Source organism: Vidua chalybeata, chromosome 30 (assembly GCF_026979565.1).
Source record: "Vidua chalybeata isolate OUT-0048 chromosome 30, bVidCha1 merged haplotype, whole genome shotgun sequence".
In the NCBI taxonomy this organism is placed as follows: Eukaryota; Metazoa; Chordata; class Aves; order Passeriformes; family Viduidae; genus Vidua; species Vidua chalybeata.
Genome location: NC_071559.1, coordinates 1,246,117 through 1,268,703, shown reverse-complemented (window position 1 = coordinate 1,268,703; position 22,587 = coordinate 1,246,117). Strand labels below are relative to the sequence as shown.

Genomic DNA, 22,587 nt, shown 5'->3' with positions numbered 1-22,587 from the left:
AGCTGGGTTAGCGCAGGGCTCCCGTGCTCCGCGGCCGCGCACGGGGATGAGCGGGGCAGGACAAAACCTGCGGAGAACAGCCGAGAGCGGGGTTAGGGCAGGGAGAGTGCCGCGGCACGGGAACGAGCGGGGCAGGACAAAACCTGCGGGGAACGGCCGAGAGCGGGGTCAGCGCAGGGAGAGTGCCGCGCTCCGCGGCCGCGCACGGGGATGAGCGGGGCAGGACACGGCCTGCGGGGAACGGCCGAGAGCGGGGTCAGCGCAGGGGGAGTGCCGCGGCACGGGGATGAGCGGGGCAGGACAAAACCTGCGGGGAACGGCCGAGAGCGGGGTTAGGGCAGGGCGAGTGCCGCGGCACGGGAACGAGCGGGGCAGGACACGGCCTGCGGGGAACGGCCGAGAGCGGGGTTAGGGCAGGGCTCCCGCGGCCGCGCACGGGGATGAGCGGGGCAGGACAAAACCTGCGGGGAACGGCCGAGAGCGGGGTTAGGGCAGGGCTCCCGCGGCCGCGCACGGGGATGAGCGGGGCAGGACAAAACCTGCGGGGAACAGCCGAGAGCGGGGTTAGGGCAGGGCTCCCGTGCTCCGCGGCCGCGCACGGGAACGAGCGGGGCAGGACAAAACCTGCGGGGAACGGCCGAGAGCGGGGTCAGCGCGCACGGCTCCCGCAGCACGGGAACGAGCGGGGCAGGACACGGCCTGCGGGGAACGGCCGAGAGCAGGGTTAGGGCAGGGCGAGTGCCGCGGCACGGGAACGAGCGGGGCAGGACAAAACCTGCGGGGAACGGCCGAGAGCGGGGTCAGCGCACGGCTCCCGCGGCCGCGCACGGGGATGAGCGGGGCAGGACACGACCTGCGGGGAACGGCCGAGAGCGGGGTCAGCGCGCACGGCTCCCGCGCACGGGGATGAGCGGGGCAGGACAAAACCTGCGGGGAACAGCCGAGAGCGGGGTTAGGGCAGGGCTCCCGTGCTCCGCGGCCGCGCACGGGAACGAGCGGGGCAGGACAAAACCTGCGGGGAACGGCCGACAGCGGGGTTAGGGCAGGGGGAGTGCCGCGGCACGGGAACGAGCGGGGCAGGACAAAACCTGCGGGGAACGGCCGAGAGCGGGGTTAGGGCAGGGCGAGTGCCGCGGCACGGGAACGAGCGGGGCAGGACAAAACCTGCGGGGAACGGCCGACAGCGGGGTTAGGGCAGGGCGAGTGCCGCGGCACGGGGATGAGCGGGGTAGGACACGGCCTGCGGAGAACAGCCGAGAGCGGGGTTAGCGCAGGGCTCCCGTGCTCCGCGGCCGCGCACGGGGATGAGCGGGGCAGGACAAAACCTGCGGAGAACAGCCGAGAGCGGGGTTAGGGCAGGGGGAGTGCCGCGGCACGGGAACGAGCGGGGCAGGACAAAACCTGCGGGGAACGGCCGAGAGCGGGGTCAGCGCGCACGGCTCCCGCAGCACGGGAACGAGCGGGGCAGGACACGGCCTGCGGGGAACGGCCGAGAGCAGGGTTAGGGCAGGGCGAGTGCCGCGGCACGGGAACGAGCGGGGCAGGACAAAACCTGCGGGGAACGGCCGAGAGCGGGGTCAGCGCACGGCTCCCGCGGCCGCGCACGGGGATGAGCGGGGCAGGACACGACCTGCGGGGAACGGCCGAGAGCGGGGTCAGCGCGCACGGCTCCCGCGCACGGGGATGAGCGGGGCAGGACAAAACCTGCGGGGAACAGCCGAGAGCGGGGTTAGGGCAGGGCTCCCGTGCTCCGCGGCCGCGCACGGGGATGAGCGGGGCAGGACAAAACCTGCGGAGAACAGCCGAGAGCGGGGTTAGGGCAGGGGGAGTGCCGCGGCACGGGGATGAGCGGGGCAGGACAAAACCTGCGGAGAACAGCCGAGAGCGGGGTCAGCGCGCACGGCTCCCGCGGCCGCGCACGGGAACGAGCGGGGCAGGACGCGGAGGGGGCTGGGGCTGCGCTCGGGGGTTTGGAGCCTGAAATCACGTTCGGACTGATTGATTAATTTGGGTTTGTATCAGGGACAAAGTGCGGCTGCTCGGTCTGTGATGGCAAGGGAAGAGAGGGAGAGTAAAAATTCCGGAATAAACAAGGAGAGGGATTGTAAAATTTCCTGGATAAATAAGGAGAGGAAGTCTAAAATTACTTAAATAATAAGAAATAACGAGAGGAACTGTAAAATTTCCTGAATAAATAATGAGAGGAATTGTAAAATTTCCTGAATAATAATAAATAATGAGAGGAACTGTAAAATTTCCTGAATAAATAAGGAGAGGGATTCTAGAATTTCCTGAATAATAATAAGGAGAGGAATTCTAAAATTTCCTAAATAATAATAAATAATGAGAGGAATTGCAAAATTTCCTGAATAAGTAAGGAGAGGAATTCTAAAATTTCCTGAATACTAATAAATAATGAGAGGGATTCTAGAATTTCCTGAATAAATAAGGAGAGGAATTCTAAAATTTCCTGAATAAATAATGAGAGGAATTGTAAAATTTCCTAAACAATAATAAATAAGGAGAGGAATTGTAAAATTTCCTGAGTAATAAGAAATAATGAGAACTGTAAAATTTCCTAAATAATAATAAATAATGAGAGGAATTGTAAAATTTTCTGAATAAATAAGGAGAGGAATTGTAAAATTTCCTGAATAATAATAAATAAGGAAAGGAATTCTAAAATTTCCTGAGTAATATTAAATAATGAAAGGAATGAAAATGGAGTGAAACTGGAATGAAACTGGAATGAAAATCGAATTAAACTGGAGTGAAACTGGAATCAAACTGGAATGAAACCGGAATAAAACCGGAATTAAATCGGAATGAAACTGGAATGAAAACTGGAATTAAACTCGTACTTTATCTGCAGGCAGCGAGAGAGATCCAGAAAATAAATTTATTTATTAATTTCTTTTAAAATTTAAATGTATTTATTTATTTATTTATTTTCAGCTTCTTTTTCTGTCAGAAAATAAAACTTCTAACGTGCGGGGCTGTGTCCAAGGGGAGGTGTTGAGGGGATCAGAGAGGATTGTTTTTTTTTTAAAATTAAAATTTAAAATTTCAATTTTCCTACAGGAAGTGCAGAGTTTGAGTCATTCTGCCCCTGAATTCCAAGCACAGCTCCTTCCACCCACTCAGGAATATTTCCAGAGTGACAATGGTGCTGAACAGCAACTGAATCACACTCAGAGTGTTCCAAAGGACGAGCCTGGAAAAAACGGGAATTCTTTTTTAACACACTCGCTCTTGGGGCACTCACTGAGTCCCAGATGGATGGGATGAAACACTTCAAAAGAATCCAAGCACTTGGGATTCTGAATTTCCTGCTTCTGAAATTTCCTATTGAGTTACACTGTTTTCTACCACTTTGGACAGCATAAATTCCATTTCTTTTCAATCCTATTTCTTTTAAATCCCTTTTCTTTTCAATTCCATTTCTTTAAATTCCTTTTATTTTCAATTCCATTTATTTTCAATTCCTTTTATTTTCAATTCCCTTTCTTTTCAATTTCCTTTATTTTCAATTTCCTTTCTTTTCAATTCCATTTATTTTCAATTTAATTTCTTTTAAATTCCATTTATTTTCAATTTCATTTCTTTTCAATTCCCTTTCTTTTCAATTCTCTTTCTTTTCAATTCCCTTTCTTTTCAATTCCCTCGCTGTGCTTCAGAGCCAAATTTTTTGCTAAAAATTCTCTCTATTGTCTTTTTTCCCCTCCTAATTCTACAATTTATTCTACAATTTATTTTTTTGGATTTCTCAGATTTCTCCTCCCTCCCAAAACATTCTGCAGGGGATTCCAGGGTGGATCTGTGCCTCACTCTGCACTCTGAGCTTTTTCCTGGACGTGCTCCTGCTTTTCCTTTCCTGTTTGCTGAACTTCACTGTGCACAAGGAGCTTTCCAAGGATCGAGATTCTTGTGTCCAGTGCGGAATCTTGAGTTCCAGTGGTCAGAACTGGGGTGGTGGGATGGGGAATTCTGCTGCCTCATCACCCCCTGATCGTTAATAATGCAAGAAAATGATTACAGAGAATGTAACTCCCGAAAATATCCCCAAGGAATTCCACGTCTGCACAGCTTTCCCACTGGGAACACCTCCAAACGTGGTCAGCTCTCCTAAAAATTCCCTTTTCAGCAGAACAAAACAACAAAATCCCAGAGCAGCACAAGAAACACGCAAGGGCTGAAGGGTTTTATCCTGATTTGGGAACTCACAGATATTGGGATTTAAATCTACGACCCAGCTTTCCCACCGGGAACACCTCCAAACGTGGTCAGCTCTCCTAAAAATTCCATTTTCAGCAGGACAAAACAACAAAATCCCAGAGCAGCACAAGAAACACGCAAGGGCTGAAGGGTTTTATCCTGGATTTGGGAACCCCCAGATATTGGGATTTAAATCTATGACACAGCTTTCCCATTGGGAACACCTCCAAACGTGGTCAGGTCTCCTAAAAATTCCCTTTTCAGCAGGACAAAACAGCAAAATCCCAGAGCAGCACAAGAAACACGCAAGGGCTGAAGGGTTTTATCCTGATTTGGGAACTCACAGATATTGGGATTTACGACCCAGTTTTCCCACTGGGAACACCTCCAAACGTGGTCAGCTCTCCTAAAAATTCCCTTTTCAGCAGAACAAAACAACAAAATCCCAGAGCTGCACAAGAAACACGCAAGGGCTGAAGGGTTTTATCCTGGATTTGGGAACTCACAGATGTTGGGATTTACAACCCAGTTTTCCCATTGGGAACACCTCCAAACGTGGTCAGCTCTCCTAAAAATTCCACTTTCAGCAAACAAAACAACAAAATCCCAGAGCTGCACAAGAAACACGCAAGGGCTGAAGGGTTTTATCCTGGATTTGGGAATTCACAGATATTTGGGTTAAATCTATGACCCAGCTTTCCCACTGGGAACACCTTCAAACGTGGTCAGGTCTCCTAAAAATTCCATTTTCAGCAGAACAAAACAACAAAATCCCAGAGCAGCACAAGAAACACGCAAGGGCTGAAGGGTTTTATCCTGATTTGGGAACTCACAGATATTGGGATTTACGACCCAGTTTTCCCATTGGGAACACCTCCAAACCTGGTCAGGTCTCCTAAAAATTCCACTTTCAGCAGAAAAGAGACAAAGGGCTGGAAAATCCTCCTTGGTCCCTGCAGGGCAAAAATCCCAGAGCAGCACAAGAAACACGCAAGGGCTGAAGGGTTTTATCCTGATTTGGGAACTCATAGATGTTGGGATTTACATGTATGACCCAGCTTTCCCACTGGGAACACCTCCAAACGTGGTCAGCTCTCCTAAAAATTCCAGCAGAACAAAACAACAAAATCCCAGAGCAGCACAAGAAACACGCAAGGGCTGAAGGGTTTCATCCTGGATTTGGGAACCCCCAGATATTTGGGATTGATGAGGCAGGTGGGATCTGAGGAGGGAACACGCCAAGCAGAAGGAAGGAGAGGATACATACAGCCACGATGAGGAAATCCAGCCAGCACCAGGCGTTGGTGAAGAACTTGACAAAGCCATAGGCACACCACTTGAGCAGCATCTCCAGGATGAAAATGTAAGTGAAGACCTTGTCTGCGTACTCCAGGATGGTCCTGATGGTTTTCCTCTGCTCGATGTAGATGTCCTCAAAAGCCTGGGAAACAACCAGGGGCAGGTGGCGTTAGAGGGGATCTGGGTTTGTGTAACGTGTATAGAAGTTACTTGTGTGTGTTTGTTTAACTTTATTTTTATATATTTATATTTTTATATATATTTTATATATATTTGTGTAACTTCTATAGAAATTATTTGTGTGTGTTTGTTTGTTATAACTTTATTTTTATATATTTATATTTTTATATATATTTTATATATATTTGTGTAACGTGTATAGAAGTTACTTGTGTTTGTTTCTTATAACTTTATTTTTATATATATTTTATATATATTTGTGTAACGTGTATAGAAGTTACTTGTGTTTGTTTCTTATAACTTTATTTTTATATATATTTTATATATATTTGTGTAACGTGTATAGAAATTATTTGTGTGTGTTTGTTTGTTATAACTTTATTTTTATATATTTATATTTTTATATATATTTTATATATATTTGTGTAACGTGTATAGAAGTTACTTGTGTGTGTTTGTTATAACTTTATTTTTATATATATTTTATATATATTTGTGTAACGTGTATAGAAGTTACTTGTGTTTGTTTGTTTAACTTTATTTTTATATATATTTTATATATATTTGTGTAACGTGTATAGAAGTTATTTGTGTGTGTTTGTTTGTTATAACTTTATTTTTATATTTATTTTATATATATTTGTGTAACTTGTATAGAAGTTATTTGTGTGTGTTTGTTTAACTTTATTTTTATATATATTTTATATATATTTGTGTAACGTGTATAGAAGTTACTTGTGTTTGTTTCTTATAACTTTATTTTTATATATATTTTATATATATTTGTGTAACTTGGATAGAAGTTATTTGTGTGTGTTTGTTTCTTATAACTTTATTTTTATATATATTTTATATATATTTGTGTAACGTGTATAGAAGTTATTTGTGTGTGTTTGTTTCTTATAACTTTATTTTTATATATTTATATTTTTATATATATTTTATATATATTTGTGTAACTTGTATAGAAGTTACTTGTGTGTGTTTCTTTGTTATAACTTTATTTTTATATATATTTTATATATATTTGTGTAACTTGTATAGAAGTTATTTGTGTGTGTTTCTTTGTTATAACTTTATTTTTATATATATTTTATATACATTTGTGTAACTTCTATAGAAATTATTTGTGTGTGTTTGTTTCTTATAACTTTATTTTTATATATATTTTATATATATTTGTGTAACTTGTATAGAAGTTATTTGTGTGTGTTTGTTTGTTATAACTTTATTTTTATATATATTTTATATATATTTGTGTAACTTGTATAGAAGTTATTTGTGTGTGTTTGTTTGTTATAACTTTATTTTTATATATTTATATTTTTATATATATTTTATATATATTTGTGTAACTTGCATATAAGTTATTTGTGTGTGTTTGTTTAACTTTATTTTTATATATTTATATTTTATATATAATACATGTTATCTATATTATATACAATATATACAATTTAATATAACATAACATAATATAATAATATATTAATATATAATATAAAATATATGTTATGTATTTATTTATATTTTTATATAATATATATTTATATATTATATTTATATAGATATTTATTTATATATAGCTTATATATCTTATTTATATCTATGTATTTATTATAACTTTACACTTATATATATTATATTTATATATATTATATACATTATATATTAAATATACTATAATATACTATCATATAATATTATATGATATAATATGATATAATATACTATCATACTATAATATACTATACTATACTATAATAAATATAATGATAATATACAATACTATAATATAATGATAATATACTATAATGATAATATACTATAATATACTACAATATAATATAATATACTACAATATAATATAATATGATATGATATAATATAATAATATAAAGATTATATTTTATTTATATCATATATATTTGTATATTATGTTTATATAGAAATTTATTTATATATAACTTATATATAAGTTCAGGAGATTCAAATGACACTGAGGTGAGTTCAATGTACAGTTATGGATGAGCTAAATATATAGATATATTAAAAATATGTATATTTTCTAGATATTTTTATATAATTTTTCTGGTTTTTTGCCTTTTTCCCAAATTTTCCTGTATACAATCAGATATCCCCGAGCCCAACCCCACACATATTTTACTCACCAGAGCCCCACTGCTCAGGAGGATCATGAAGATGATGAAAGTCTCAAACCAGTTGTGCTCCACAATTAGGAAACACGTTTTCCTCAAGGTCCACCACGACTTTCCCAGCCCCTCCTCAATATTGACCTGGCAACACTTGCAGCGCTGCATGCAACCTGCAACGGGGACAGGGCACACCTTTGCTCAGGAAATTCAGGATTTAAGGTCAAAACATTAAATTCTCACTGTCTAGAAGCAGTTCTGATGCCACCAACGTGAACCGCGCTGAGCGAGTTTTAACGCCTGTTAAAATTTTTTGCGTTTCTTGAGGATTTTAGGGTTGCTCTGCCACTTCTGTGCCTGGGCACCAGAATTAACATCCATTTGGGAACAGATCAGCTCGTTCTATTTGGTGAGGTCCATGCTCTTGAGGAGACAAATGGAAAACTCGCTGATAAAATAACCTTGAACCATTTAAAGCATCTTTGCCTTGGGAATTCCTGCGACGGATCGGCTCTCGCAAGACATCGAGGCCAGCTGCAGGAAAGGAAAAGTACTCTGCTCCTGAGTACTAAAGGCATCAGCTGCACAAAAATCATCTTGTTCTACTGCAGGTCACCTCTGATTCTTTAGAAATTCCCCCTGTGAGGGTGGGCAGGCCCTGGCACGGGTAGCCCAGAGAAGCTGTGGGTGGCCCTGGATCCCTGGAAGCGTCCAAGGCCAGGCTGGATGGGGCTTGGAGCAACCTGGAATAGTGAGAGGTGACCCTGCCCACGGCAGGGGTTAAATCTGGATAAGTTTAAGGTCCCTTCCTACACAAACTACTGAATGAGTCTATGATCTACATCCTAGCAGTGGCAGCTGCATCCCTGAGAGCTTCACTTTGGAAATTCCTCTGAATCAGTGCACCAGCATCCACCAAGGGCCTCAAGATCAGCTGAGAGCCAGCCCCGATCCAGGCTTGTGGAAGAGGTTTTGCAGCGATTTCTGCCAGCCAGAGGGAAGTTTGAGAAGAGGATCCACGTTTACCCCTGAAAGAATTTCCTACCAAGGTCGTTGACACAGAAACCAAGAGAGAAAAGGATAAATCAGAGAAATTCCAATGAGCGCTTTGTTTGTCTCTCCTGACCAAGGAGTAAAGTGTAAATTCAGGAGATCTGTAAGAATGTATAAAAAGCATGAATGCTAAAATAAAAACGGGTTTGAAGCCTTCTGAAAATGGAGTGTGCAGCTTTGGATTGTCTCTGTCTCAGCTATGACACAGGCTGACCTAACCCTGAGGTGAACCTCTCGGGCTCTCAGTGCTGGGCTGACCCCAAGATTGTAAAAGTCCTTGTTCCCCAGCCCGTGCAGCTGAAGAAGAAGTCTGGAATGGGTAGGATCGAGTTCTCAAGGCTGTTTATTTTTCCTTATCTATAACATTCTTTCTCTGACCTGCTGAGCTCCGTCAGTCTGCCTGCCCTGCTGGGCAGCGTCTACATTTTATATCAGAAATTACATGTGTTATAATTACAATAACGTGCCAATAACTATCACCTATGTTGGACAGTGTTTCTCTACCTTAAACCAACAGAAAAGTGTCACCATCACACCAAGACACGGAGGACAAGACAAAGGAGAAGAAGGTCATGACACGCCCAAATCCCTCCATCTTGTACCCCTGAATCACATTCTAAAAATCCCAAAATTCTACTTTTCCACCCTGTGTCAATTCACCCATTACACTACTCAAACCCTTGTGGCTTGTAATTCCTCATTCAGAGTTGGCAACCTTCCCCATGGGCTAAAATGGAAGCCATGGGTGTTTTTGACTTCGTGCCAAGGTCTCCGAGCCCCCTGCCAGGGTCTCAGACAGCCAGGGCAGCCAGAGGGATGTGCTGGACTCCGACACGAGCCCACAGCAGACTGGTGCCCAAAAGTCTCTTCCTCCACTCCCTTCTCACCTTCTGTGAAACAGGCATCGGGGTCCAGGTACTCCTCTGGTGCCTCCACGGGCACTTCTTCCACTTCAGGCTTGATATCGATGGTGCTGCCCTCAGAGGAGCTGGTCTCGTCGAGTTTCTGCAGCACAGAAACCCCAACCCAGTCAGTATCAAACATCAAACCCCAAAATTAACAAATTCACGATGGCTCAGCTGTCATGGAAGAGGTTCCCAACCCGGTCAATATCAAACATCAAACCCCAAAATTAACAAATTCACGATGGCTCAGCTGTCATGGAAGTGGTTCCCAACCCAGTCAATATCAAACATCAAACCCCAAAATTAACAAATTCACGATGGCTCAGCTGTCATGGAACTTGTTTCCAACCCAATCAACATCAAACATCAAACCCCAAAAATTACCAAATTTCACGATGAATAAATACCAAAACCAAAATAAATACCAAAATACCAAACTTCAGCTGTTATGGAAGTTGTTTCCTCATTTTAATCACTGAGATCCTGACGCAGCTAATGTCTCACGTTAACAGAGCAGGCAGGATTAAATATTAAATTAAATATTTACATCATGAAAGGTGGCCCTGACCATGGAGGGTCTTGGAATTAGATGATCTTTAAGCTCCTTTCAACCCAGGCCATTCTATTATTATATATATTTTACTATGATTATATATTTTTATATATATATATGCATCTATTGTTAATTTATGTATTTATTTATATTATAGATTTTTATATATTTATATCTATTTATACATATTTATATACTTATGTTTTCTATTATATTATTATATATGTTTTCTTTCTTTTATATTTTATTTGACTAAGATCATATTTATTTTACTATAACTATAGTAAATATATAGAGTATATATATTCAGAATATATCAATATATACCAAATATAAAATATAAACCTATTGAGTATATATAAATATGGAGTATACATAAATATAGAGTATACATATATATATAATATCTATATTTATATATAATAATTCTATTATTATAGATCTTTATTTTATTATATATTATATTCTATTATTAGATATATTTATTCTATTATAGTATCTATATTTATATAATCATTCTATGTTTATATTTATTATATATTATATTCTATGATTGTATATATTTATTTTACTATAGTATCTATATTCATATAATCATTCTATGAGTATATATATCTTTATTATATATTATATTCTATGATTACATACTTTATTTTATTTTCGCATCTATATTTATATAATCATTCTATGATTATATATCTTTATTTTATGCACATTTTTATTATATAACCATTTGTGGCTTTCCACCGCGCACAAGAAATTCCATTCTGAGCGCAGACACAACACAACACAAACGTAACGCTGGAACTACACGGCTCTCCCTGCCGAGAAGTTTCCAGGCCCTCCCGGTGGGCCTGTGATTAATTAAATTAAATAAATAAATAAATTAATTAAATTAATTCCCAGCCCTCCATCCCACCTCCTTGCTGCCGTCGGGATCCGTGTCGCTGCTGAAGTCCTCCGTGTTGAGGTTCTCGAAGTCGGACTCGCCGACGGCGATGGGGACGCGCACGGTCAGGTTGGGGTTGTTGATGAAGGACATGTGGTCCTCGTCGATGATGTACTTCTCCACGCTGCTCCCGATGCCGCTGGTGGTGCCGTTGCCGTTCTTGAGGAAATCGATGTCGCGGTTGATGTCGGCCCCGGTGTGGTTGGCGATGCAGTTCACCTTCTTGTCGTACAGCTCGTCCAAGGGCTTCACCTCGTCCGCCTCTCTCTGCTTGAAGTGGGCCTGCATGAACTCCCTGACCTTGGCCTTGGTCCAGGCAATGCCCTTCTTGATGCGGATCACCGAGATCTGCAGGTTGTTCATCTCGCCGTCGTCATCCGTGGCCGCCAGGTTGTCTGCGCTGAAGGAGCTCAGCAGCAAGGCCAAGAACAGGTTCAGCACCTGGAAGGGAAGAGCTGATGCTGGACTGACACACAAGGGGGGTTATTCCCAAAGCTCTCGGCACCCGAGCCCTGCTGATGGTGCTGTCTCCAAACACCACTGAAAACCGGCTCTGCTGTCCCACAGACTCGTCCAGGTGCCCCGGTTCAAGGTGTGAGCTGCAAAAAGTTCCCTGGACAGGGACCCTGGTGCAGCTCTGAGGAGTCCCAGAGGTCCAGGGCAGGTACAGGGGTCCCTGGATCGAGCCCTTGTAGGATCTGGACTGCAGATGCCAGAGAGGGATTTAATCCCCACGGGATTTAAACTCAGCCTTACTGATTTGGTCCCATCTCTGCCTCAAAGAAAATGGAGGAAATCTTGGCATTTTGAGTGATCACTCCCAGCTCTATTCCCTCACCCACATTTAGTGACCATCCCCAAGTGTAGCACACCCAAGATTTATTTTATCAGAACCTTTTGGCAAGACAGGACCTCTCAGAGAGAGCTCGCAACTACTTTGAAGAATTGTGACTGTTCGTGTGACTTCATTCTTGCTCACATTTTCCTCCACAGACTTTTCTTCATGAAATTTAAGGCCAGAAGGAAGCATCATGATCTAGTCCAACCTCCCACACAGCAGGCCGTGCAGTTTCACAGCCCATTCCTGCACACAACAGCACCTCATGACTGAGCCAGTGGGCAGGTTTTAGAAGAAACCTCCATTCCTCATTTTAACACTTCAGGACTTTCCCCTGTGCACCAAATTATTTCGTTTTCTGGCAATTAAAATGCCAGGTTTTGCTTCTTTTAGTTTTTTTTTTTTCCCCCTTCAGGTCAGGTCTGTGCACTTTGAGTGAGGCTTTCATACCCTCAGCTTTTCTTGCAAAATGCTTCATTTACGGGCGACTGTTTAAGGTCCTCACCAAGCAAAAAACATCTTTAACATTGTGCTACCAAAATCCACTACTGATAGATCAAAAGGCCAAGAGGGACCTCCAGAGAGCAGGAACAGACTCACAAACCATCACTCCCTCATCCTGGGGGTCTCCCCAAGTCCTACCCCACCCAGAGGCAACCAAGAAAGCCCATCAGTAACCATTTACTGACCACTAAGTTGCCGATGACCATGACCATCATGAAGACAATCAAGCACATGGCCTGTCCTGCCACTTCCATACAATCCCACATGGTCTCAATCCACTCCCCACACAACACACGGAAGACAATAAGGAAGGAGTGGAAGAAATCGTGCATGTGCCAGCGGGGTAGCTCACACTCCGGATTGATCTTGCAGACACACTCCTTGTAGCTTTTGCCGAAGAGCTGCATTCCCACCACGGCGAAGATGAACACGATGATGGCCAGCACCAAGGTCAAATTCCCCAAGGCACCCACTGAGTTACCAATGATTTTTATCAGCATGTTCAGAGTGGGCCAGGACTTGGCCAGTTTGAAGACTCTCAGCTACAAAAAAAAAAAATAAAAAACAACAAAATAAAATAGAAAAATCTTAAGCAAAGAGGAAAATAAAGCAGAGCTTCCTAAACGACAACCATCTTGTGTTTTACATAAAGGTAAGTCCATCCTTCTGCTACTGAGGTTACAGGGAGCAGAGAATGCTTAACCTTTCTGGAAGTTTGGGCTTGTGTATTTTGTACTTCGTTATTCCCCACACGCTGATCTCCCTTCCCAGAGGAAAAGTCACCCTTCCCTGCCCAAATGCAACAAGCTGCTGCTCAGATCTCGTAAAGAGCAGTCATGAAGAAAGAAGAGACCATAACAAAATGGCAGCACTCCATCTCTGTCCTCCCCAAACGCAGAAAAAAGTGATCTTCCCTTGTCCTGTGTCAATGGGAAAAAATCCTTATGTGAGGGGAACAGCTGGAACTGTGTCAGGGAAGGATATTGGGATATTGGGAAAAGGTTGGATATTGGGAAAAGGTTCTTCTCCCCCTGAGCAGGGTCCCCAGGGAATGGTCACTGCCCCAGGGTTGCCACAGCTCCAAGGATGTTTGGACAACACTCCCAGGGATTGTTGGGGTGCAGGGCCAGGAGCTGCACTGGTTCCTTGTGGGTCCCTTCCAACTAAGGACACTCCGTGATTCTGTAATTCTGAGCTTTGCAGTAGCTCCATGATAATGACATTGGAAAAGAGCTGGAATTTGGAATACCAGTCGGAAAGATCGCAGCACGGAAAGTCCCTCCACATCTGCCAGACTCAGCTCCATTAAGCTCAGGGAGACAATAAACCCATCAAAGATGTTCCAGCCTTCTTGAAAATAATAGTATGGATCCATTGCAATGAGCTTCAGGAACATTTCTGCTGTGAAAATCCCAGTGAAAACCTGGAGTGGGGAGGAGAGACAGACAAAGAACAGGCAAAGAATAATTTTTGGCTTAATTTTCTCATCTTCAGGCTAAGTCTCGACAATGCAACTGACTCCAAGTCCAAGCCCACATCCCACATCCAGGCATCCCAGCAGGAGCAGATCCGTGGGGAGTGCTCAGCAGATTTCCTTACCAGATTTCCTACAGAGAGCACGTGCTCGAACTCGGGGGTCATGGGGTGGTGCTCCATGGCCATGAACAACGTGTTCAGCACGATGCAGATGGTGATGGCCAAGTCAACAAAAGGATCCATGACAATTAGGTTCACGATCTCCTTCAGCTTCATCCAGTATGGGTGGCACTCCCAGATCAGGAAGGTATTGGCAAATTTGTACCAGCAAGGGGGACACTTCCTCTGGGACTCTTCCAGCTCTGCAGGTACAAAACAAAACAGAGTTCAAGCTTCATCTCTGAGGCTGCAGAATCGCAAAACTGTGAGCTTTGTGAAAATGGAGGTGACACGAGAGAAGAGCTGGGCCAAGTTTGCGGGCAGGCTGGACATCAAGAAGAAATTCTTCATGGAGAGGGTGGTCAGGCTTTGGAAGGGGTGCCCAGGCAGGTTTGGAGTCCCCGTCCCTGGAGGTGTCCAAGGATGTGGCACTCGGTGCTCTGGGCTGGGTGACAGCACGGAGATTGGTCACAGGTCAGACCCAATGACCTTGGAGCTCTTTTCCAACCTCAAGGATTCTTGGATTCTGGGATTTCATGATTTTACTGAGCTCTAGGACTTCTCCTTTGTCCCTGCACAACACCTGCACCAGGTCACCACAGCTGTGCTTCGGCCCCACCAGGACGATTCAATGCAAATTATTCCAAATGAAGGGCTATATTTAACTCAGAACTGATCAAGGTAAAGCAGTTAAAACCAAAGTTACAGATTCCAAACTGCCTTTGGTGCCAGTTTTTAAATAGCTGAGATGAATTCCGTGCTGAACACAGACACGGTCTAAAAGAGGAAAGAGGTGACATAATGCTGCGAAGGATTTTCAACAGGAATAACCTGATTAAGGCTAACTACATCCATTTACAGAAATCAAACACAGAAATTCTGTGTCCATTTTTTTTTTTTCCACACTGGCTTATCTCAAGTGCTTAGGGAAAAAAAAATACAAATGAGAAGCTGCTGGTTGACTTGCTGGTTCCAGTCAGGCCATGCAGCTGTGCACCCTCACCTTTAATTTTTTAGGGAAAGGGAAAGGACCACTGTGCTCTCCTTCCCATTGGTTCTCTGGTTGCTTAGTATTTAGTTGCCTTGGAATTTCTGAAGTTAAAAAGAGGCCCGTGGCACTGGAGCCCGTAGGCGTTTGCGCAGGAGGGGAGCGGCAGCAAAACCCTGCTCTGTTTCTAAGTATATTTCGTTTTCCTACAATTTCATTGCAGGAGACAGCAGGAATTTGAGATCATCAACTGCGTGTGGCTGCTGCTCATGAATTCTTGCTGGCTCCTGCATGACATATTGGGAAATCTCATCTCCATGTGCTGTCCATTCCAGAATTCCCACCAGCCAACAGCCCCTTTCTCTTCTGACAGCTGTCACACTGCAGCTCTCAGTGCAGCTCCAATCCTTCTCTCCCACGGCCTGGAGCAAAGGAAGGTCCCTCCAGAGCTTGGAGATGACGGAAGACAGAACACCCAGACCTGACACTGCCTCACTCCTCTGACCTCCACACTGCATTCTCTTCACCGAAAAGTTACAACTCTTTGTTGCCTTTGCCTCCATCTCTATGCAATCAGGATGCCAAAACCAAGTAAAATAAAGTCTAATAAATATTTCTTTATTAATAAAGACCCAAAAGAAGCGGATTTAGGCAAAACCATGCATGAATGTGTACTGCTCTAATGCAGGGGGAGCTGAATTCCACTAGACCAGGTTGCTCCAAGCCTTGCCCAACCTGACCTTGGACACTTCCAGGAATGGGGCAATTTCTCTGGGCAACCCTCACAGGGAGGAATTCCTTCCCAATATCCCATCCATCCCCGCTCTCTGCCAGTGGGAAGCCATTCCCTGTGTCCTGTCCCAAACAGCCCTTTGTCCAAAGTCTGTCTCCAGCTCTCTTGGAGCCCCTTTAGGCACTGGAAGGGGCTCAAGGGTATCCCTCTATCCCCAGATCACACCTACCCTCAACAAGGGTGTTGGTCAACCCAGTCATGACACTGTTGGTCCGATCCTTCCTTCCATAGGACGCGTTCACCTGATCCATTGAGACCAAGAGAGACCCACCAGGCTTCTTCCTGATTTCAATTTCAGTGGTACCCTGAAAAATGCAGATGATGATTAATACAGACTTGAGTCTTCTCTCTTACCCACTGTCAGCCCAGAAGTGCAGCACTTGGTCTGCATTTCCATATTCTATATTTTCTATATTCTGTGTATCCCTCTGTCCTTCCTACAAGATACAAGTGGTCAAACCAAAACTCAAGCCCTTTTTTCTGTTGGACCAGTGCTCTGCAGCCTTAGACAAATTACGGACTGTATTTTAGAGAACATTTCTAATTACATACAATGTCATTAATTCTCTGTACTAGAACCAAACAGACGGGCATGCTCGGCAGACCACGCTGGTCAGACCAGGCCATGCTGGCCAGACCAGACCACGCTGGCCAGACCAGGCCATGCTGGCCAGACCACGCTCATCAGACCAGACCACGCTGGCCAGGCCATGGTGACCAGAGCATGCTGACCACACCAGACCATGTTGGCCACACCAGACCATGCTGGCCAGACCACGCTGGCCAGGCCATGGTGACCAGAGCATGCTGACCACACCAGACCATGCTGGCCAGACCTGACCATGCTGGCCAGACCACGCTGGTCAGGCCATGGTGACCAGAGCATGCTGACCACACCAGACCATGCTGGCCAGACCATGTTGGCCAGACCACGCTGACCAGACCACTCTGGCCAGACCAGACCATACTGACCAAACCATGATGGCCAGACAAGACCACGCTGACCAGACCATACTGACCAAACCACACTCATCAGACCAGACCACGCTGACCAGACCTGACCATACTGACCAAACCACACTCATCAGACCACACCACTCTCAGCAGCTACCTCGGGCAGGATGCGGCCACCAGGCATGCTGGACGGCGGCCCTCCGATGAGGGACACGACGCCGTTGCAGTCCACGGTGCTGTTCCTCTTGATGCTGCGGCGCAGCGTGGGGAAGATGCGCGAGGAGCGGCTGCCCTGGCTGTAGCCGCTGTAGCCGCTGTAGCTGCTGCGCCGGTCGCGGCCGCGGATGGGGATGAAGAGCGAGTCCCTCCTGCCCTCGCTCTCCTCCACCGTGCTGTGCTCGTCGTCGGCGAACTCGTTCTCCGAGCCCGGGTCGCGGAAGCGCCCCTTGTAGCTGAAGATGCTGCTCTTGCTGTTGTGGCGCGAGAGGAAAGGGGAGCCCGGGATGCTGAGGAGAGACTGGGGGAGGAAGGGGGAGAACAGAGTGAGCGTTGAGGAGAGACTGGGGGAGGAAAGGGGAGAACAGAGTGAGCGTTGAGGAGATGCTGAGGAGAGACTGGGGGAGGAAAGGGGAGGAAGAGTGAGCGTTGAGGAGATGCTGGAGGAGGAAAGGGGAGGAAGAGTGAGCATTGAGGAGATGCTGGAGGAGGAAAGGGGAGGAAGAGAGCATTGAGGAGATGCTGGAGGAGGAAAGGGGAGGAAGAGTGAGTGTTGAGGAGATGCTGAGGAGGAAAGGGGAGGAAGAGTGAGCATTGAGGAGATGCTGGAGGAGGAAAGGGGAGAACAGAGTGAGCGTTGAGGAGATGCTGGGGAAGGAAAGGGGAGGAAGAGAGCATTGAGGAGATGCTGGAGGAGGAAAGGGGAGGAAGAGAGCATTGAGGAGATGCTGAGGAGAGATAGGGGGAGGAAGGGGGAGAACAGAGTGAGCATTGAGGAGATGCTGGAGGAGGAAAGGGGAGGAAGAGTGAGCGTTGAGGAGATGCTGGAGGAGGAAAGGGGAGGAAGAGTGAGCATTGAGGAGATGCTGGAGGAGGAAAGGGGAGGAAGAGAGCCTTGAGGAGATGCTGGAGGAGGAAAGGGGAGAACAGAGTGAGCATTGAGGAGATGCTGGAGGAGGAAAGGGGAGGAAGAGTGAGCATTGAGGAGATGCTGGAGGAGGAAAGGGGAGGAAGAGAGCCTTGAGGAGATGATGGAGGAGGAAAGGGGAGAACAGAGTGAGCCTTGAGGAGATGCTGGAGGAGGAAAGGGGAGGAAGAGTGAGTGTTGAGGAGATGCTGGGGAAGGAAAAGGGAGAACAGAGTGAGCGTTGAGGAGATGCTGAGGAGGAAAGGGGAGGAAGAGTGAGCGTTGAGGAGATGCTGAGGAGAGACTGGGGAGGAAGATGAGTGCTGCAGTGTGGACACTCACTGGACACTCCAAGGAACAGACAACTTTCCTATGGGGGGTTTGCCCCTCTCGTTGGGCCCCTGTTGCTTTGATTTTTAGAAGTGTTAAGTTTTCTTTTATAGCTCTTTAAAAGTTTTAAAGATGCTGAAGATGCTGCTCCTGCTGATGTGGCAGGAGAGGGAAGGGGAGCCCGGGATGCTGAGGAGAGACTGGGGGAGGAAAGGGGAGGAAGAGTGAGCGTTGAGGAGATGCTGGAGGATGAAAGGGGAGGAAGAGTGAGCCTTGAGGAGATGCTGGAGGAGGAAAGGGGAGAACAGAGTGAGCGTTGAGGAGATGCTGGAGGAGGAAAGGGGAGGAAGAGTGAGTGTTGAGGAGATGCTGGAGGAGGAAAGGGGAGAACAGAGTGAGCGTTGAGGAGATGCTGGAGGAGGAAAGGGGAGGAAGAGAGCCTTGAGGAGATGCTGGAGGAGGAAAGGGGAGAACAGAGTGAGCATTGAGGAGATGCTGGAGGAGGAAAGGGGAGGAAGAGTGAGCGTTGAGGAGATGCTGAGGAGAGACTGGGGAGGAAGATGAGTGCTGCAGTGTGGACACTCGCTGGACACTCAGAGGAACAGACAACTTTCCTGTGGGGAGTTTGCCCCTCTCGTTGGGCCCCTGTTGCTTTGATTTTTAGAAGTGTTAAGTTTTCTTTTATAGCTCTTTAAAAGTTTTAAAGATGCTGAAGATGCTGCTCCTGCTGTTGTGGCAGGAGAGGGAAGGGGAGCCCGGGATGCTGAGGAGAGACTGGGGGAGGAAAGGGGAGGAAGAGTGAGCCTTGAGGAGATGCTGGAGGAGGAAAGGGGAGAACAGAGTGAGCGTTGAGGAGAGACTGGGGGAGGAAAGGGGAGGAAGAGAGCCTTGAGGAGATGCTGGGGAAGGAAAGGGGAGGAAAGGGGAGGAAGAGTGAGCGTTGAGGAGATGCTGGGGAAGGAAAGGGGAGGAAGAGAGCATTGAGGAGATGCTGAGGAGAGACTGGGGGAGGAAGATGAGTGCTGCAGTGTGGACACTCACTAGACACTCCAAGGAACAGACAACTTTCTTATGGGGTGTTTTCCCCCCTCGTTGGGCCCCTGTTCCTTGATTTTTAGAAGTGTTAAGTTTTCTTTTATAGCTCTTTAAAACTATTAAACTATTAACTTTTTAACTTTTATTAAACTATTAACTATAAACTATTAACTTTTAAAGAACTATAAAAGAAACTCAACACTTTCAAAGAAAGCTTTTAAAGTTCTTTACAACATTTAAAGAACTATAAAAGAAAACTCTATGCCAATTATTGCCCAGTAAGGTCATGTTTGCCTTGACATTGCAGTAAGGTGGAAAAATTATAAAGAAAGTCCTCTCAAAATCAGGCCTTCCCTGGTTGATTTTAAAGGTAATTTCTTCTTTCTTTTAGAAGTCATTTCTTCTGAGTCAAGCTAGCATTTTGCAGTTCCCATGTGAAAGTAATCCTGTTGTGAGCAGTTTGTTAACAAAACCAATCTATTCCTTGGTCAAAAACAACTGGCACCTGTATAAACTGTTTAGACAGAAACTGCACTGTTAGACTTTACACTGATAGATAGAAAAACGAAAATGATCTTTCAAAAACAACCTTCCCTGTATGCACACAGCGAGGGTTTGAGTGACCAATCCACGCAGCAAAACAACTTTTATTAACCAGTAAGTAATTGGCAAGGAACTCCTGACCATAGGAGGTCTGTAAAATTGTATAAAAACTGAGTTATGTGAGTAAAAAAAAGCTTTTTCCACCATGAAGAAAATGGAGTGTCGTGTGCTTTACTCCCACAGTGAGGAGGATGGACACAAAGCACTGCTGGGTGGTTTCCTACCATCACTCAATGGTTTGGTTTGGGAGGGACCTTGAAGATTGTCCAGTTCCACCCCTGGCCATTGTGGGGTGGAAGCAGTGCCTCAAGCTGCTCCGAGCCCTGTCCAACCCGCCCTTGGACACTGCCAGGAAGGGAGCAGCCACAGCTTCTCTGGGCAACCTGTGCCAGGGCCTCCCCACTCTCACAGAGGGGGAATTTCTTCCCAGTATCCCATCCAGCCCTGTCCTCTGCACTGGGAAGTCACTGCCCTTGTCCTGGCACTCCAGGTGCTTGCAAATGATCTCTCTCCATCTGTTGCCTCCCTCTCCAGGCGTGCACAGACATCACCCCTCGCTCCTTGAGCACTCTGAGAGCTGCTCGCTCCTGGCTGCTTGAGCTGTCTCACTGGAGGAGTTACCTGGCTGGATTCCTCAGGAACAATTCCTGCCAGGGGAAGTGTGTGTGACAGTCATCAGCTCGGGCCCTGAGTGTTCTCCTGACCCAGCACAGTTTAGGACAGCAGGCAGGGAATCTAAACCAGAATATTATCCTGACCTCAAGCAAGCACAAACATTGGTGAAGGAACAGAAAACTACCTGGTTCATGATGGAAAATTTCCTTCCCAGCCTGTTATCTGGCAGCCTGAACGCTTTCCTCCTCATGCCATCCTCAGATTCTGACTTGAACACCTTCTCATTGTCACACTTCTCATCTCCTTCCGACAGCTCCTTGTCCTTCCTCTTCTTCCTCCTGTTCCGGCGCTCCTTGGCACTCTTGGAGCTGAGTTTGGAAATCTCCGAGGAGCTCCGAGACATCCTCCCCCCACCATCATCCTCCACAGCATCTTCAGACACCGTCCCTGCCGAGGTGACCATGGCAGCAGCCTGGGAAGGGAAGGGAAGGAAAAATAAATCCCATCTTTCCACCACTGATGCTCCATTTTCTGCTTGAAGAAAGAGTTTGGCTTAATGCACCTGAGTGAAAGACTTTTGGGGCAGGACTGAGAGGTTTATTCTCTCCTTGGAAGAAACTTGCAGCCAGAATTTGTTAGAATTTTTATAGTCTGCTTGTGCAGGTAGTAAAATCAGTTTCTCTGGCAACCTGGGCCAGGGCCTCATCACCCTTACAGAAGGGAATTGTTTTGTTTTTTTTTTTTTTCTCACCTGTGCTTCTTCCTGCTGCTTTTTCAATTGTTCCAACATGGCCTTGAATTCTGCCTCCTTCTGCTCTGCCTCCTCCAGGGTCGCCTGGTTCTGCTCCTCGTAGGCCATGGCCACCACAGCCAGAATCAGATTCACCAGGTAGAAGGATCCCACAAAGATCACCAGCACAAAGAAGATCATGTAGGTTTTTCCTGCCGCTCGTAAAGTCTGGAAGTGGAAAAGAATGGCAGAGGGATTAGAAAAGGGAAAGGGGAGCAACCTCAGGCTTCCCTGACAGGAGATGCAAGAGCTGATCCCAGGTTTCTTGACCTGAATGTTTCTAAGAAAATCCTGAATATTCCAGAGCTCAGCATTTTCCCTGCAGAGAGCTGAGACACTGCACGTTCCTTAGCCATGAACACAGAAGGTGACATCCACCTTCCTCCCTCAAGGGAACATCCAAACTGAAAACAATTCAGAGGCACAGAGTGAAACCCAACGCTCAGGCTCCCTTAAAACAAACCAAATCAAGGAAAAGCTGCTTCAGCAAGGTCCCCACAGCACCCTCAGGCCAGGAGAAAACTCTCTGCCCTCCAAAGAGTCTGAGCACCCTCTGTGAGCAGAGCTGAAGGCCCACAGCCTCCTGCAGCCAGTGCTAAGGCTCCTCCCAAATTAATTCACAGCTCAGCTGGACCCACCATCCCTTCTGGAATTTAAGATCCAACACCTGCTGACAGGTAATGTCCCCTTCCTCTCCTTAAAAAACCTCACTGTGAAGGTTTGCTTGAAGGAATAAAGGAGAAGGAATAAAACAAAGCTTCTCACATTTCCCTTTCCCATTTCACCCCCAGATTCTCCCCAAAGTGAAGTGTTTACTTACTAATTGATACAAGTTTTCCCAAAAGTCCTGAGTCATAAGGCGAAATAAAGCCAGGAAAGCCCAGCTGAAGGTGTCAAAGCTCGTGTAGCCGTAGTTGGGGTTCCGTCCTGCCTTCATGCACGTGTATCCCTCTGGACATTGGCTGGGGAGGGACAACAGCCAGTTCAGGGCTCTCCCTGCCACCACTCTCCCCACAAACAGCAGCTCTTTCCATGCCATGTAAGAACAGCAGGCAAGGAGCCAGGATTTCAG

The 22,587-nt window shown here is 45.8% G+C and overlaps 1 protein-coding gene across 3 annotated transcripts in view; it reads right to left on the bottom strand.

The window, feature by feature from the left end:
* Positions 1-22,587, bottom strand: part of SCN8A (sodium voltage-gated channel alpha subunit 8) — a 78,906-nt gene that overhangs the window by 19,522 nt on the left and 36,797 nt on the right. For all 3 annotated transcript variants that reach the window (XR_008435196.1, XR_008435197.1, XM_053967402.1), the window contains 12 exons: positions 22,336-22,477; positions 21,477-21,683; positions 20,910-21,197; positions 17,177-17,536; positions 16,235-16,370; positions 14,249-14,487; positions 13,899-14,072; positions 12,835-13,191; positions 11,278-11,748; positions 9,788-9,905; positions 7,866-8,020; positions 5,483-5,656 (listed from right to left, as the gene is read on the bottom strand). Coding sequence is in view for 1 of the 3 variants with exons in the window: in XM_053967402.1 (XP_053823377.1) it covers positions 5,483-5,656; positions 7,866-8,020; positions 9,788-9,905; positions 11,278-11,748; positions 12,835-13,191; positions 13,899-14,072; positions 14,249-14,487; positions 16,235-16,370; positions 17,177-17,536; positions 20,910-21,197; positions 21,477-21,683; positions 22,336-22,477 (2,821 nt within the window). In the remaining 2 variants the exon portion in view is untranslated. The remainder of the gene's footprint in view (positions 1-5,482; positions 5,657-7,865; positions 8,021-9,787; positions 9,906-11,277; positions 11,749-12,834; positions 13,192-13,898; positions 14,073-14,248; positions 14,488-16,234; positions 16,371-17,176; positions 17,537-20,909; positions 21,198-21,476; positions 21,684-22,335; positions 22,478-22,587) is intronic.